Source organism: Coenobita brevimanus, chromosome 51 (genome assembly GCF_032717465.1).
Source record: "Coenobita brevimanus isolate Jiangsu-jjx chromosome 51, ASM3271746v2, whole genome shotgun sequence".
NCBI lineage: Eukaryota > Metazoa > Arthropoda > Malacostraca > Decapoda > Coenobitidae > Coenobita > Coenobita brevimanus.
Genome location: NC_137004.1, coordinates 33,868,618 through 33,887,191, shown reverse-complemented (window position 1 = coordinate 33,887,191; position 18,574 = coordinate 33,868,618). Strand labels below are relative to the sequence as shown.

General features: G+C 43.1%; 1 protein-coding gene across 1 annotated transcript in view; it reads left to right on the top strand.

Moving 5' to 3' along the window:
* The window catches only part of LOC145400203 (uncharacterized), a 115,674-nt gene that overhangs the window by 72,369 nt on the left and 24,731 nt on the right, over positions 1-18,574 (top strand). The window contains exons 5-7 of the mRNA XM_080272718.1: positions 5,103-5,227; positions 15,991-16,143; positions 18,303-18,441. Of these exons, the coding sequence (XP_080128844.1) occupies positions 5,103-5,227; positions 15,991-16,143; positions 18,303-18,441 (417 nt within the window). The remainder of the gene's footprint in view (positions 1-5,102; positions 5,228-15,990; positions 16,144-18,302; positions 18,442-18,574) is intronic.

The window sequence follows — 18,574 nt, the reverse complement described above, 5'->3', positions numbered from 1 at the left end:
ACAAGCATGTATGAAAAGCCATATTCGGAAAATTAAAAATGAAAAGAAAAAACTCAAAAGGAAATGTAACCCATATAAAGTCGCGCGAAAAGTCTAACAAAACCTCAGGAAAGAAGGATAACAATAAAAACAACGAGAATGAGAAGAAATAATAATGAAAAAGGGCAATAATTAAGCAAATACACAAACGCTGGATGCGGAAGCTTCAGGGTCCTTTAGTTAATGCTCTTGGTGTGGTGTGAGTGATGATATAGAGTGTTAAGCAATGTTGTGTGGCTTCCGAAAGTCATTAAAGTGAGACAGACGGACAGAGCCATCCCTAAACATACCCGTACATCCAAAACCTACTCCTGATCCACATATAATCCATCCAATTTTTCCCTGGCTTCAAGACTGCCGACTGGCCCACATTTTAAGTACTCTATCCAACCAATCCCCCTTCTCAACTTCGTAATTAAAAACTCGTCTCAGATTCTTTTGGATCAATTGGGAACTTCTAAGAGGAGAAATATAATGAGCTTAGTTACTGATCCCTAATGGCCCGCGGTCTGTCTTAATGAGAGAGAGAGAGAGAGAGAGAGAGAGCGAGCGAGAAGAGGGGGGAATAGTAAAGTGTAAAATATGACAAATTCAGAGCGGGGTGAATGGAGAGAGGGAGGAGGGAGAGGGGGAATAGTAAAACGTAACGCATGACCAATTGAGAGAGAGAGAGAGAGAGGGAGGGAGAGAGAGAATTTTTAAGTTCAGTGTGTGTGTGTGTGTGTGTGTGTGTGTGTGTGTGTGTGTGTGTGTGTGTGTGTGTGTGTGTGCGTGTGTGTGTGTGTTTCTCTTTTTCAATGGACTTGCATTTGATTTAGAGCACAGTTTGTGTCCTTTGAAAACTGCTTTGATGGTCGAGCCCTTGTGGGCGCTGTGAATCTGAAGCACGTTCTCTCTCTCTCTCTCTCTCTCTCTCTCTCTCTCTCTCTCTCTCTCTCTCTCTCTCTCACACCGTTTTCTTTTTTCATGGTAAACTGTTGCTTTCTCTGCTGATGCAATTTCCTGGTTTCCATTATTCAGTTCGACCTTTCTCAATCGCTTCCTCTTTCCTTCCCACCGTCTTCGTGTATATCCAGTTTTCTTCGTCTTTCTTCAATCGTTCATTTTTGTGCATGCTTATTTATCTCTTTCTTCCCTTCTTCTGCGCTTGTTATTTAAGCCTTCATATTTTTCTTTATTCTATGTTCATTGTTCTCTCTGTCTGTCTGTCTGTCTGTCTGTCTCTCTCTCTCTCTCTCTCTCTCTCTCTCTCTCTCTCATATTTTTCTTCCCAGTTCCCTCGTATCTTTTCACTACTCGCACACACAGTCTCTTTGTCTCTCCTGTGCTGTCCTTTCATCTCTCAATTTCACACTCCACCGCCCCACACACGATGCTCTATTGCTCCCATCTCCCCATTCCTCGGTCTCTTCCTGTCTTTCTCCCCCCCCCCGTCTTTCTCCCACCCCCTGTCTATCTCCCACCAGTTATATTCCCTTCCCCTTTCGTAATTCTTAAGTATCGTTAGATCTGTTGATGGCTGTTTTCCTTTGTACTCTTCTCCCTTTCTCTCTCCCTTCATCCTTACTACGAAACCTCTGCTATTCTTCCCCCATTCTCTTCCTTCCATTCATGCTTTGTAAATTTTCACTTGCCTTCTTCTCCTTTACAGTTTCTCTCTATCCTGGTCTATCCATTTTTACTCCCCCCCCCCTCCTTTCCCTCCATTCCTGTTTCCTCTATTTCTCCCTTCTCCCCTCTTATTCCCTTCTTTTTCCTCTCCTTTTCCCTTCATCCTGTTTAATCTTCCCTCCCTCTCGATTTATTTCCACCCTCTCCTCCCCTGCCTTCATCCCCTGTGACCCCTCCTCCCGCCTTCCACCCATCTACCTCTGTTCCTCCTTCTTCTTCTTCCCCTCTCCCCTCAACCCCTTTCATCCTCCTTCCTCTCCCCTGCTTGATCTTTCTTTCCCCGTCATTCCTTCCCTTTCCCTGTCCCCTTCCTTCTCTTCCCTTTCCCCTCGTCCCTCCATCCCCCTCCCCTCCATCCTTTCCTCTTCCTCACCCTCCTCTTCCCTCCTACGACCACCCCCTCCATCCTTCTTCCCCTCCTCCCTCTCTCCTCCAGTTCGTACCCTACTTACGGTGCCCCTCTTTGTCTACCTTTCACGACCTACTTTCCCGCGTCCCTCCATTATCTCCATACAATTAATTCATCACAGCATCCATTACCTTTACCTACTCCTAATTTTATTTTATGTTTCCTCTTCTACCTTCCTTCTCATCATTATATTATTGGAATTTCATCTTTTCCTATTACTTGCTCTCCTTTCTCCTGCCTGTGTCTGTCTGCTTCCCTTTCTCCCATCTTTGTCTATGCCATTCTTTTCTTTATCGGTGTGTCGATTGTCTGTCTTTTTTTTTTTTTTTCTGTGCCTTTTCCTGCCGCCTGTTAACCCTTCTCACTCCATTACTTCCCCACAAATATTTTACGACCGCATCCAACACCTGTCTTCAGTGTTTTCATCTAACTTTTTCATCTTCCTTTTATCATTTTTATGTTTTTATCTACTACCCACTTTCCTGTCACAGTGTCTATTCCTGTTTTTCATCCCCCATCCCGTTCATTACTCTTTTATCTTCCCTTTATCACTTTTTTGTTTTTATCTACTCCCCACTTTCCTGTAACAGTATCTATTCCTGTTTTTCTCCCCCCCTCCCTCGTCCATTACATCCCTACAGGTATTTCACGACAGCAGCCATCACCATTCTTCATTTTTCGTTTCCTTTTTTTTTTTTTTCCCCATCGATTCTTCCATTTTCTTCCTTCTTCCTGTACTCCATTACCTCCCTGGAGATGATTTGCCCAAACATCCATTAATGGTTTTTAATTTTTTTTTCTGATCTCTCGCTTCTTCCTCCTCCTTATTTAGGTTTCTTCTGTTCCGACTCTTCTCCTTTCTCCCCACCCTCATCCTCTGTTTGTTCTTGGTCCCTTGATTGTTTTTCCTTCTTTCCTGTCATCTTTTTCTCATTTCCCAGCTGCTTTTCTTGTCTCTCTCATTGTTTGTCATCCCGTCTCCCTCGTTCCTTCCTGACCTTCATATATATCTCCCAGTTTTCGTTTTTTTTCTATTCATCTCCTCTTTCTCTTCTGTATGCCAGTCCTTGTCTGCTTATTTCCTTCTCTCTGTCACAACATTTATCTTCATACCTCCTTCCCTCCGTCCTTTGATAATTATCTTCCAAATTTTCTCCTTTTTTTTTTTTCTTCATGCCTACATTTTTATTTCGTCCCTGTCTGCATTATTTCTTCTGTTTTTCGTTCTCACTCCTCTTCTGTTCCTAGTTTCCTCCATCTGTTACTTCAGGTTTATGTCCCCACCCTCCTCCTCCTTCCTTCAGTTGTTAAGTCGCTCTATCTTTACTTTATTTTTTTTATCCCTGCCTCCTCCTTCCTTCTTTCCCATCATTCTTCCAATCCTATCGTCCTTTCACCTCCTTATCCCTTCCCACTCTCCTTTCCTGTCTCCATATCTCACACACTTTCTCCCCTGTTCTCTCCATCACTCTCCCCCACTCTCCTCCCTCTACCCTATCTACTCTCCCTCCCCTCTCTTCTGCTTCCTCTGTCTACTTTTTACTTCCCCTTCCTTCGTCAAGTACTTGCTTTTTCCTTAATTAGTAATCATCTCTAATATCCTCTTTCCCTTTTTACATTAATTACATTCCTCCCTTCCTGTCTGTCTCTTAAGGCCACTTCCACAGTCGCAGCTTTTCGTAACATAGCTAGCCAATGAAACCTTCAATATTATTCTCTCTGCTTCTAAAAACTCTCTGAAGATAATGCTGGGAGGTGTATTACCCATTACCAAGAGCATTAATAGAACAAATACCGTGGAATCTTAAGTGACCTTCATTCCTCCCCATTGAAGCTTATCTAGTTCAAGATATGCTGAGCTGCAAACACATTAGCTGTGGAAGAGGCCCATATGCTCACATATGTTGTTCTCAAAATTTATACAGATACATAGTATAGTTATTCCCCTTCCCTTCTGTTTTCTTGATTCTGGATGTTACTTCACCTCATCTTTTAGGTGGAATTGAGGGTTTGGATGATAATTATGATGGTGATGATTTTTCCACCTTTTTTTTTTTATTTAATGGAACAATAAACAATACTCTCAGCTAATATATATTCAGAGCAACTAATATAATATTCTGAGTGTATGCCAGTAGTGTATATGAATAAATCACATGTAAGGGACTCCATATTGAGTTCATCACAGTTTCAAAATTTGTATTCATATGAAATGATACAGTATTATCGGTCACTGCTAATCCATAAATCCCTTGGATAATGATGCCTTTAACATATTTTGCCCACTACATCCCATCCCTCCTGTCATTGTTTCTCTTCCTGTCTCTCTCCGCTCCGCCTCTCTTCCCTACTTCCCTGCCTTTCTCTTTCCTTCTTCCCTAACTCGCACTTTCTGCAACATTTCCATATCTTGCTCTTCTTCGCTTTTAAGATTAAGCTACGTTCCTCCCTTTCTTTGTCTTTAATTTTTTCCCAGTCGTGCTTTATCCATCCTCTCTCTCTCTCTCTCTCTCTCTCTCTCTCTCTCTCTCTCTCTCTCTCTCTCTCTCTCTCTCTCTCTCTCTCTCTCTCTCTCTCTCTCTCTCTCTCAGGTAATGCACGATCACATCACCTACCCGTATCAGATCCTGGGGGTTGATCACTGACCTCCCTTCCTCTCATCCTCGTTTCTTTCTCCTTCCCTTTCTCCTTTCATCCCTTTTCCCATCTTTCCATTTGCTATTCTTCCTTTCCCTTCTACCCCCACACTTCTTATTTCTCTCTCGCTCTTTCTCCCTCCATCCCACTTTCCTAAGTCTGTGTTTTTCTTTCGCAACTCTTCTCCTTCCTCCCTTCCCCACTCAACCTCGTCTCATTGCCTCCCTACCATGTCCCTCACTAAACCCTCTCCCTCCCTGCCTCCCTCCCTACTTCCTCCCTCACAGCCCCCATACTCTCCTCCCTGCCCCCTCCCTCACTAACACCTCTTCCTCTCCTCCTGCAGGTGATGCATGACCACATCAGCTACCGGTACGAGATCCTGGAAGTGATCGGCAAAGGCTCCTTCGGTCAGGTCATCCGCGCCATCGACCACAAGACCGGCGAGCACGTAGCCATCAAGATCATCAGGTGAGGCTTTAACATTAACTCTAGGGCCTGTAACTCACTCTTAGATTCACAGTTGTAGTGGGTGGAAATCGACTAAACGGATCCCATTCTGAGGGAAAGAAATTATAGACTCCTTTTGCACACAAACAATCATGCAACACCAACTATCTCACATGCAATCCATTTCCACCTTACACATCCCTTTCCAAGTCGACGTTATTCATCTTGGGAAGGTAAAGGAGAGGTCGAGTTTTGTCGTGAACTATAAAAGACTGCACATTCATTGACTCTCATTCTCAGCTAAATAAAACAGTGTGGCGTTAGCTGCTGTAAAAACTAGAATTGTCGCATCCATGGCTAAATTAATGGCAACTATAAGTGGTAATGATATTAACACTTTTAGCTGACTCTGATCGTCCGTCGATAGTTGGTATGGAGTACTTAGAGCTGTGTCGACCATTAGAGTTATATCTTATATCGACAGGGGAAAAGTAAACCCGTGATTATTTGCATCAGTAATGAAGTACGTGAGAGAGAGAGAGAGAGGGAGGGAGGGAGAGAGAGAGAGAGAGAGAGAGAGAGAGAGAGAGAGAGAGAGAGAGAGTTTGACATTTCTACTTTATATCTGACTGTTATTTAAAGTGGAATACAACCTAACCATTTCCGATCCTTGCACACGTTCTGAAATAGACCACAGAGAATAGATTCCTTTACATGTTCACGAACTCTGTTTCAATAATGCCACTGTTTGGGTTACGTGAGTTACTGGGAGCTACGTACAGTTGCATAGGGTTACAAGGCTTTACATGCTTAGAGGTAGTTGCAGCCCCAGGGTCCTCTCAACGTGAACCTGGCGAAGTGCAGACCGAAAATGCCCTTCTTCCGTAGTCCACCATCCGTGTTTTGGAGGACTGGAAGGGAATTAAGAGACATTTCTATATGCGGGCTGCTCCACTACAAGGTCATGTTGGTACCACCACGTGCAGGCATCCCTTTCCAACACCGGCTACACGCTTATAGTGTGTTACATGGAGTTACATCGGGCTTCAGTGTTCATATAATTACACATTGCTAAAGAAATTAGGGGTTGTTCCGCGATGGACAGTGATATGTGATTATACAGTGTTGAGCAGCTGCATAGTTCTGCAGTGTTGTGCAGCTGCAAGTGTTATATTGAGTTTCAAGACTAATTATGTCTTTACAATGAATTGCTGAGTTATATGGGATTATCTAGTGATGCATCCTGTTAAATTCTGCTGCGCAGAGTCGCACAGAAATGCAAAAATGGCGCAGACCACGCAGACCTCGCAAGTCATTTATCTGCTCAGGGAAAACGAAAACAGGAAAATGCAGAGGTACAAAGACGGACACAAGCCACGTAGACCTCACAATTTATTTACATCCTCGGGAAAGGTAAAAAAAAAAAATGATCTCGTCATATACCGCAGCGGCGAAGATTTTGTTCGGGAAATGTGTGAAAGGAAAAGCATGGCGAGATTGAAGAATGCTTTGCTGACATTGTATATGATAGGGAGAGGAGAGGAGAGGATGGGAAAGAGGAAAGGGGAAGGAGAGGGATGAAACAGATGAGTTGAAGGAGGCGAGATAAAGGCTGAGGAAGAGAAAAGAGAGGCAAAGAAAAGGGATTTGGGAGAGAGGCAGAGAAAGGAGAGGAGGCAGTATGAGACGTTGAGGAAGAAGAAAAGAGGGACAGAAAGAGGAAAAAAAGGATAAATAGGCAGAAAGAGGGAGTGGACAGATGTAGCTGAAGGCTGAAGAAGAGAGAGGAGAGAAGAGGACTTAAAACAAAAGATGGAGGGCGGGGAAGAGGTAGGGTCTAGGAAGAGAAGGGAAAAGGGAGGAAAGAAAAAAAAGATGGAGAAGGAGGAAAAGGAGAGGTCTGGCTGTGTAAGAGAAGAGAAAGAAAGGGGATGAAGCGAAATATAGAGAGGGGAGGGTGGCGGTCTGAGAAGAGAAAGAGTAAAAGAGAAAACAGAGAAGGAAAAGGGAAGAAGTTAAAACAAGGATAATTAAGAGAGGAAGAGAGGACTATCGAGGGTCATATGATTGGCATTGCCAGTTTGGTTCAGACTATTGTCCACAAGAAGGTATCTGGACTACATTTGGGTACGTGGGATGAAATCCAGGTGGTAGGTTGTGTAGAGGTAACAAGAAAACAATCTGCTTCATTATTATTATTTTTGGTTTGTGTGTGTGTGTGTGTGAGGGAGAGAAGAGAATGATATCCTCAACGGGGGTGTTCTGGCCACTCGTCCTCGTGCAGTGACGGGTCGCCTGGGCTGGGCAAAGCACTTGTATCCAACTACTAACTTGTCTGTCAACCATTAGTCTGTATCAGGTTAACATTTTGTCTACCCATTTGGCTATATTTCACGCTAACTATCTATCTATGTCTGTCTATAGCTCCATCTTCCACCTTATGTCCATTTAAGAGCTTATCAGTTAATCATCTTACCCGTCCAGTGGCTACAGTATATGTCTCTCTAGCTATCTGTCTCTGTCTGTGGCTCCACAATACTTCATATATTCCTTAATGAGTTTTTCTGTCCACATTCACTTCATCTCTGCCTCTGTCCACCAACCTTCCTGTCTGTCTGTCCGCCTATCTGTCTGTTGAAATGTTTGTGCTGGCTTTCCTGACAGCATTACGCATCACGGCATCCCAATGGACAGAGAGCCAGCCTGCTTTTGTCAACATCCCTCCCCCGTCCCCCTGTACTCCTCTCCCCTTCCTCCTCCCTCCCTTCTCTATTCCAGGTCTCTTGCTCTTCCCTCCCTCTCTCCTCCTCCCCTTCCCTTTCCTCCTCCCTCTCTCTCCTTCTCCCCCTCCCTCTCTCTCCTTCTCCCCCTCCCTCTCTCTCCTTCTCCCCCTCCCTCTCCTCCTCCCCCTCCTCTTTCTCTTTCCTTTCGTCTCCGTCCCTCCTCTTCTCCGCCCCCCCCTCTTCTCCGTTCCCTCCCCCCTCTTTCCCGTTCCCTCCCTCTTTTTCCCGTTCCCCACATCCAGTCTTCGTTTCCTTTCCTTCTTTTCCGTTCCCCAGCACCCTTCACCGTTCCCTCCTCCTTTTCATCGTTCTCTCTCTTCTTTGTTCCCCCATCTACACCGTTATCTCTCACTCTTCTCCGTTCCTCCTTTGTTAACCGCTTCCCCTTCTTCTCCGTTCCATCTCTCTTCCCCGTTCCCCTTCTTATCCGTTCCCCCTCCTCTTTTCCGTTCCCTCACATTTTCGTTCCCCAGCTTATCCGTTATTCCCCTTTTTCCGTTTTCTTCCCTTCTTATCCATTTCCTCTCCCTCTTCTCCGTTATCTCCCTTTCACCGCTATCCCCTCCTTCACTGTTAGACCTATTCCTTCTCTCCCTTTCTTCCCTCCATCTCTTACAATTTCGTCTCTTCCCCCGTTTCTCCTTTCACCCTCCTTCCCAACATCCCTCCATCATTTCTTCCTCCCTGTTAGTCCTTCCTAATTCATTACCTCATTCCCCTCTCTCTCTGTCTTCCCCCTGTCTCCCACCCCTTCCTTTTCTCCTCTTCCCAGCTCTTCCTTTCCCTAGCCCTCTTCTCCTCTTCTTCCTCCCTCTTGTTCCCCCTCCATACACACTCATTTCTCCTTTTCTATCTTCACCCCTTCCCTGTATCCCCCCTCTTAAGCCCCCTCCATTCCCCTCTTCCTCCTCTTCTCATCTTTTCCCCCCTTACCTGTTTCCCCCTCTTTCCCTCAACTCCTTAACCAAAACTACTATTACCACCCCATCTGAACACCTTAATTATCAGAGCATGACGGGAGGAAGAATATAGGAAAAATGAATGATGATGATGATGATGATGATGATGATGATGAATAGCGCAGCACATATTAAAACCACCAAACCCTTTCAGCCCAAGAGCGTCATTTCTCTTGTATTATTGCTACCACCGAACGATTTTCTTAACATACGATAGCACCCCAATAGTGGAGGGGTTAAGGAAGGCTGGATCGAACTTCTGCGCGTCGGGAAAACTGTCCAAAGCCGAATTAAATTACCAGGAGACAGGGAAAATAATTGGAAATAGACGCCACATTACTGACTTAATAAAGTTTTGATATGGTTGTTGATGTTGAGAGCAGGGCATCCCGGAAAACACTTTTTTTTCTTTTTTCTTTTTTCTTTTTTTTCCCAAATTCGCTATCGGAAAAAAGTTCATGAGTTTACGTTTTGTTTTCCATTACTCAGTTCGGAAGAGAGAGAGAGAGAGAGAGGGGGGAGGTCATGAAAGCGGTGGGGTTAAGAAGAAAGGAACAGTATTGTCAATGGGAATAAAAACGAAAGAGGGACAAGAGGACGCAGGTGTGTGTGTGTGTGTGTGTGTGTGTGTGTGTGTGTGTGTGTGTGAGAAAGAGAGAGAGAGAGAGAGAGAGAACTAAGAAAACCTTTACAAGATAGGAAAAACTATTGTGGAAAAAAAGCGAGTTCAGTTCCACAGTGCTATAAATATTGAAATGGGTGGTTTATATACACATGCGGGAATTGTGTTTGCTGTCAGGATATTGAGAGAGAGAGAGAGAGAGAGAGAGAGAGAGAGAATCACACTGGTATACAAACGCAGTGAGGTTAAGAAAAAAAAAAAGAAAAGAATGGCAAAAGAGACTATCAAAGGAGAGAGAGAGAGAGGGAGATGTTTATTGAATAATGAAAATGGTGTTTGTTTTGAGAATATTGTGGAAAAATATAATAATGTTCAAATTGCGTTGAGAAAGATAAGAGAATGAAATAATTTGCTGTGATGATTTTCAAAAAGGTCCTGAAACTGTTAATAATAAAGAAAAAGAAAAAAAAGGTGAAATTGTTTGTGGTGAGAGAGTTAGTAGTGTTTTGTAAGGAGAGAGAGAGAGAGAGAGAGAGAGAGAGAGAGAGAGAGAGAGAGAGAGAGAGAGAGAGAGAGAGAGAGAGAGAGAGAATTTTGCGTATGCCACGATAATTAACGAAGAAAGCGAACACAGTGAAATTGTTTATATGCGAGTATAAAATACAAAACAAGAAAGCACTGAAAATGTTCTTTGTGAGGGTACTGAGAAAGGAAAAGAAAACGAGAGCATTTGGTTTCATTCAAAGCCTACAGAGAAAGAGATATAGGGAAAGCAAATTATCAGAAAAGTGGCCTGTTTAGAAAAAGCAACGTATTCCTAGATTTATGTTTGTTGCCAGATTATTAATAACATGAAGTATAAGAGAAAATATTTGTTTGGACCTAAAAACAAAACTTTATTGGGAATCCAGGAGGAAATATAAGATTGTAGAGACGGCTTTTATTGTGAAATTGCAGTGAAAAACAAAACGGTAATAAAACCATACTTGTGAGGTTAATAGCCAGAAAAGAAAATATTTAGGTTTCGAGAAAACGTGGAATTTTGTTTGTATGTTTACGAGGAAGATAAAAAGGTGGAGAAAACTGGGATTGTTGTGAGAATTTTGAGAGAGAGAGAGAGAGAGAGAGAGTTGGTTGTGAGGATTTTGAGAAAGAAAAAAATAAATTGCTTTTGTTATAGAGGCATTGAGATGGAGATACAAAAGAAAGAAAAAAATATGTGTTACGTGGGAGGGCAGCACTTAGCTAGATGACGATCAAATACCGGGTACGGGAACTGACACAAAACAACCCAGTCATAACCTAATGTTGGAAACTAATTGTATTCTGCTCTCTCTCTCTCTCTCTCTCTCTCTCTCTCTCTCGCTCAATTTGTACCATCTTGCTTTCAGTTCTCGTATTTCTTCCCTATTTTCCCTTCTCTTCTTGTTTTCCAATTATAGTGACCATCTCGGATTATCCCCTACGATCTTTTGTGCCTCAGCTGTTCTCTCGCATCCCTGGCTCTGTCTCTAAGCGTCCTCTGTTTGCTTTCATTCGTTCCCTTTTATCCTTATTTCTTCTTCCTTCTTTGTCCTTTTATCCTTGTTCGTTTCTTCCCTTTTCCCTGCTCGCTTGATCTTCTTTGCCTCACCTTTCTTCCTTGCTTTGCCTTTTTTTTTTTCTTTTCTTTTTTCTTTTTTTTCTTTTTTTTGCTGTGTGACGGGTTTTGTTGTGTGTGTGTGTGTGTGTGTGTGTGTGTGTGTGTGTGTGTGTGTGTGTTTCGGTTCTCTCTAATGTCTGACTAATTGTTTTCACTTTAATTCTCTGATTTTTCTGCTCAGTCCTTTATTCCTTCGCCTCTTTCTCAGTTGGTTCTCTTGCATCTCAGGTTTTCTCCAGGTGTCTTCTGTTTGCCTTCATTCTTTGCGTTTTATTATCCTTCTCTTTCCTCTTTCTTGGTTACCTAATTGTGTACGTTTTCTCTTTACCCTTCAACCCGAGGACGTTGTATTTTATTCTCACTATCTCCTTGTAGGAGAGCCGTTTCGAGATGGAGGGATTAGATCTTGCCTTAATCAATCCCTCAGCTGACTGAATGTAATCGTCTGCTGATGATAGAGACGCCATCGTAGTGAAGGGATTAATTTTTTGCCTGTGTTGCCTGCCGTCTATCGTAATTTTCTTATGATCTTTCTTTTGTTTTTATCGAATATTCTGTTTGCATATATTACCAGACTTTTTCTTGCGAGTTTATCCCGTCTTTTCTCTGCATTCTTCAAAATATTTATCTTGGTTTAATCTCGTTGATGATTTATATTTCTGTTTGCAGTGTCTCTTTAAATGCTCTTGTTCCTTACTTTTTATTTTACTTACCGTTTAGCACCCTTTCTTTGTTGTTCTCTGAAAAGTTTCTCTCTATCTACATGTCAGTGTTTCTATTTACAGTAGTAAATAATGCTTCATTTTCCATGCTTGGATAATTCATATATTCTTTACATAGAATAACGCCATATGCCTAAATTCAGAGTTCATCCACAGTAGTTAGAGAAAATATACCTCCAAGTGATCCACTGTTCACCACCACTCCAACCAGCTCCCTCCACCCGTGATAGACAGCCCTCCCACTTTGTTCTTCTCTTCTGCATTTCTTCATTCCCCCACTCCAAACAACCCTTTCTCATGTACTCTTCTACTTATATCCTTCCCACTCGTCCTCGGTCATCCCCTCCCACCCCTCTCTGCTCATATTGCACCCCGCCAAATCAAAACACAACACATGCCCGCAGACACTGCATATAAAGGCCACTCGCGCGAGGGTTATTGCGACCCGTGGGTGCAAGTTAATTCTCTCTCTCTCTCTCTCTCTCTCTCTCTCTCTCTCTCTCTCTCTCTCTCTCTCTCTCTCAAGATCATGTTATTTCTTTATTAGCTTTCTCAGTTTTCTTAATATATGTTATTTTATCCACTCAAAGATTCACACAGAAGCTGGTAAGGATCTCTCTGGCTTGGCACAGTACGAGTATTTTGTGCCCAGATGTAAAGTATTAGAGTTATAGTGTCAATTATCGCTCTCAGGCACCAGTAGCTCACTTTTGGCTAAATACAGGTGTCTGAAATTGGTTGGAATAAAATGCTAGAGTCCTTACCACCATTAGACGATTTGTGATAATTTCAACACCCAGCCTCCTATTGTGCTACTTAGCTTTGTACATATTTTTCTTTTTGTTGCAGTGTTTATATAAGTTGCCAGACACCTAATCCCAGAGGTCATCGTTAGTACTTATTAGGAAAATCTCTCAAAGCCTAATTTCTATCACAACTCATCATTAACCCTCCCTCCCTCATTTACTGCTCTCACACCTTGCTCCAATTATCATTCGGTCCTTTTTCTTCTTCCTTCCCCCCACGCCAAGCCTCCTTTTAACATGCTGGCTGGTCTCCCACTTTATCCACCCCCACCCCCCTCAGTTTCGGTCTGCCTCTCCGCTCCCCCACTCCAAGTTGCTCACCTTCATGGACTCCGTCTCTCCTCTATATTTAAAGCCTCCACCTCATGTTACACTGCCTCCGATCACTTTTCCTCTCATCACTATCCCTCCCATCACTCTCCCTCCCAACACCCATTCTCCCATCACTCTCCCTCCCATCACTATCCCTCCCTTTACCTTCCCTCCCATCACTATCCCTCCCTTTACCTTCCCTCCCATCACTCTCCTATCACTCTCCCTTCAGAGTCACCGGTATTCATAGTCTTTGTTTCCCTTTCATCCTCCGTGTGTTCAGTATATCCAAACAGATGTCAAGTCTGTATTTAGCAGCCAAGGTAATTCTCTCTCTCTCTCTCTCTCTCTCGTCCTCTGACCTTACTGGTTGCCGCGGAGATGGGACGTTCATAGCGACTTAGTTTTCACTCCTCTCTTTCTCATTCAGATACTTCATTTCGCCCTCTCATTCGTTTCTCTCCATATTCTTTTCTGTCATATATTTTCTTTCCTTTCATGTTCTCTCTCTCTCTCTCTCTCTCTCTCTCTCTCTCTCTCTCTCTCTCTCTCTCTCTCTCTCTCTCTCTCTCTCTCTCTCTTTCTCTCTCACACACACACACACACACACACACACACACACACACACACACACACACACACACACACACACACACACACACACACACACACACACACACACACACAAGTTGCTCGTTATTTTCGCTTCTTCTCAGAGATCCAGGTGACTTCCCCAATTATCCTCACTCCCGGCAGTCTTATTTTCGCTCCTTACTACCCTCTCGTTTTGCTTCTTCATTATGCAGAAAAATTTGCTATGTTTACCTAGTTTCATCCTTGATTATAAGATTTTTTTTTTTTCCACCATTTACTTCAGGAGCAGCAGAGCATCTTTATTTTTTCCATCTCTATTTTGCTTTCGTAACTTACCCTTGTTTTCCCTAGTCCCAGCATTGTCCTTAAGAAATTCACCTATTTTCTCCCAGCTTAACCATGCTGTAACCCATCTCACATATTTCGTGTCGAGTTCACCCATTTTTACCACAGTTTAAGCACACATATCTTGTCCAGTTCACCCATTTTTCCTTAGCTTATCCTTATCCTACCCCAGTTTGCAGCTTTCCTATTTATTTCATCCATTTCCCCACAGCTTAACATGCCTTACCCCAGCTTGCCTATTTCTTATCCAGATCACCCAATCCTCACCAACACTGCCTCTCATACTATCTAGTTAGCCTATTTTCCATGCCCATTCCCCTTGCATTTCGCGCTGTCCTCTCCAGCTCACTTATTTTGCTCACTCTCTCACTGTTGGCCCCAGTTTTCTTCCACTTCGGTGTATTCCACTCCAGTTCACCAGTTAAGGCCGGTTCACACGAGCTGAATCGCGGCCGTTTTTTTCGCCGATTTGCGGGAAAAAAATGCCAATTTTCGGCATTTCTCCCGGAAAGGTGTTCACACGTACGGGGACTGCAGAGGCAGGAACGCGACAACAGTGTTTACAAAGATGGACCACCGTACTCGTAGTAGGTGTGCAGCTCTTGCACTTTTCCAACTTCAAGATGAGCTCTCACGGCCGCGATTTAGCTCCTGTTAATAGGCCTTTACTGCCACTCAGCTTTCCGGGGGCTTCAGGAGCCGTATGCATAAATTTTCTTAAGCATAAATCATGTACAAGATTCCTTTACCTTTAACTCATATTTAAATAATCATACTTTTATACTCATGCTCATATCAGATACACCCACACTGGAATGAACGCTAAAGTGAAATTAGTTGTGGTAGTAGTGTAAACAAGATGTCTTATTCGTCTTCGTTCCCAGAGCTTTGCCTCATTCGGTGCTTCCATTTAAATCGGCCCGGCTTCTTTCTCCCGATTCCGGCAAAAAAAGACCGACATGTCGGTCTTTCCATACCGGCGAAAAAAGCGGCCGGAATTTCTACCGGGAAGCAAATTCCGGCAAAAAACGGCCGCGATTTTGCTCGTGTGAACCGGCCTTACTCCTTACCATCATCAGTCAGATATGCCTTTCACCGATTTCCTACCAATTTCACCCATTTCCTACCAATTTCTCACCCGCATTTCACCCATTTCCTACCAATTTCTCGTACGTATTTCACCTATTTCGTACCAGTTTTTCATACGTATTTCACCTATTTCCTACCAGTTTCTTTTACGTATCTCCTATTTGCTACAAGTTATACGTATTTCACTCATTTCCTACCAGTTTCTCACCCGTATTTCACCCATTTCCTACCATTTTCACAACCGTATTTCACCCATTTCCTGCCAATTTCTAACCCATATTTCACCCATTTCCTACCGATTTCTCATCCGTATTTCTCCCATTTCCTACCAGTTTCTCACACGTATTTCACTCATTTCCTACCAATTTCTCACCCTTATTTCACCCATTTCCTACCAAATTCTCACTTGCACTTCACCCATTTCCTACAAATTTTTCTGTCAGACTCATTCATTTCAACCACACTCGTCAATTTCTACTAATATGTTCACCCATTTCTGACCCAACTCTGCCCATTTTCCAACCAAACTTACCCATTTTTTTGGTCCTTTTCCACCCAAACTCGCCTTTTTTGCGTACTCATATACATTTATTTCCAACCAATTTCTCAAACAGATTCGCCTATTTTTACTCCTTTCCCACCCAATTTCTCACCCATTTCCCACCCAATTTCTCACCCATTTCCCACCCAATTTCTCACCCATTTCCCACCCAGATTTACTAATTTGTCACCCATTTCCCACCCAAATTTACCCATTTCCCACCCAAATTTGCCCACTTTCCCATTTCCTACCCAGATTTACCCATTTTTTACCCACTTCCTTCTACAAAGATTCACCCATTTCCCACCCAGATTTACCCATTTCCCACGCAGTTTTACTCATTTCTTACCCATTTTTTCTCTCCTGCAGGAACAAGAAACGGTTCCACCACCAGGCGTTAGTGGAGGTGAAGATCTTGGACCACCTCAGACGCAGGGACCCCGACCAGCACCACTCCGTCATACACATGCTGGACTACTTCTACTTCAGGAACCATCTGTGTATCACTTTCGAGCTCATGGGGTAAGAGATAGATGGATGGATAGATAGACAGATGAATGAATGGATAGATAGGTAGGTAGATAAATGCAAGGAGGCCCGAAGAGCACCACTTAGTCATACGCGTACTCTGCTACATCGGGAATCATTTGTGTGTCTCATTTTCAAGCTCATGGTTGGGTGTAAGAGAGAGAGAGAGAGAGAGAGAGAGACCCTGAAGTTACAGCTCATTACTACACCAATTCAGTACAGTTTGTGAGAGGCAGGTAAGGTCATAACTTTCCCTATTAAACTCATCTCACTACCTTGATTACTCGCCACGCCTCACCATCATGCCATCACGCCTGTGCTTCATGGCAGACGTGTAGGATGATATTCCCACTCATCTTGCTCACTGCCAACACTATCATCATCATCATCATCACCATCATCATCACCATTATTATTTTTATAATCATCATCATCATTATCAACATCCCCAGAACCATCATCATCCCCATCACCACCACAACCATCATCATCATCATCGCCAGAACCATCATCACCCTCATCACCACCACAACCATCATCATCATCCCCATCACCACCACAACCATCATCATCATCATCATCGCCAGAACCATCATCACCCTCATCACCACCACAACCATCATCATCATCATCACCCAATAAAATCTATGCAAATATCGATAACCCTCTTCTATTTTCTTGCTACCACCAAACGACTTTATTCAGCAAAAAAGAAAAACATTGGACTGAGCGGATTAAATTTATACATTTAAATCAACGAAACAGCGAATCCCAAACAGTAATACTCTTATCTGTCAATTCAGCCAGCCCTCCATCACTAAGCCTAATGCCCACAAAATAACGCAGTGTAATTCTCTCTCTCTCTCTCTCTCTCTCTCTCTCTCTCTCTCTCTCTCTCTCTCTCTTTCAGCCTTATTCCATTTTTCATCTTTCTCATTTCCTATTCCGTTTCAGCTTCTTTTTCCACCTCTCCCTTTCATTCGTTCTTCTTTCATCTCATTTCATGTTCCCTTTCAGCCGTTATATTTTCTCTCCTTTAATTTCCTTTTCTTCATCCATCTTTTATTTCTCTTCCCTTTCCTCTCTCTTTCCCACGTCTTTTGTACCCTCTTGCTTCTGCTCCTCGTATTTCTTTCATCTCTCCCCCATCGTCCCTCTTCATTCCTCTTATATCTTCTTTGTCTTCCTCAATTAAATTTACCCTTCCTACCTCACCTTATTGTCAAGCTTCTCTCTTTCATTCATCCATTTCACACATATTTCCTTCTCAGTCCTTGTTTCCAGTTTCTTTCCTTTACTCTCCTTTATGTTTCTTTCACCCTTCATCCTTCGTCCTGCCCATTCTACTTGTTTCTCCTCCCTGAGTCCTTTATTCACCCTTCCCACCTCGTATCTGTCACACGCTTGCCATCTTCCTTTCATCCGTTCATATCCTCACTCACTTCACTTTCTTCCCTTCTCCCTGTCTCCTGCCCTGTCCTCCTCCTCTCCTGCCCACCTTTCCACCTCTCCTCCACTTCTCTCCCACTTCTCTCTTTGATATTCGCCCAGTCTGTTCCCGGTCCATAGGCTTAGCCCAAGTCACACAAAGAAGTTCCCTCTCGTCCCTCTCTTTTTCTCTTATTTCATCTTTGAACCCCACTTTAATTCACACTTACCTTTTAGAGTCACCCCCATCCCCTTGTAAACATCACTTTGTGTGTGTGTGTGTGTGTGTGTGTGTGTGTGTGTGAACTTCTCATACTTCTTTACTAATTTATATATATATATATATATATATATATATATATATATATATATATACTTCCCCTTCTTCCTATTTCATTATCTCCCATGTATATCAGAAACTTCTACTTTTTCTGTACTCCTCTACCCCGCTTATCCGATCCTTTCCTCCCTCCTCGGAATTTCTCTCACCACTTTTACAATTTTCTTCATCTTTTGTAATCTCTCCTCCTGCATGTACTAGTCTTTCATTCCCCCTTTCATCTCTCTTTTCCCTCCTTTTTTCTCTATTTTTCTCTCACTTCTTTTCTAAACCTATCACACATTTTTTTTTAACCACATTATCATTTTCTCTTCATATCCCTCCTCATCTTCGAATACCCCATAACCAATTCTAACCCATTCATGTCTCCCTCTATCCTCTGCAGCCTGAATCTGTACGAGCTGATCAAGAAGAACAACTACCAAGGGTTCAGCCTGAGTCTCATCAAGAGGTTCGCCTTCTCCCTGGTGCAGTGCCTCAAGCTGCTCCACCGCGAGAACATCATACACTGCGACCTCAAGCCGGTGAGTTATGCATGCACTCATTTATCGAATTTACATTTTTATTATATTACGCTGCCAATGTTGTCACGGGTTTACGCTGCCACCTTGTTGTTTTGTTACTAGTGTTGTTGTTGTAGTTGTGGCCCCAGGCTCC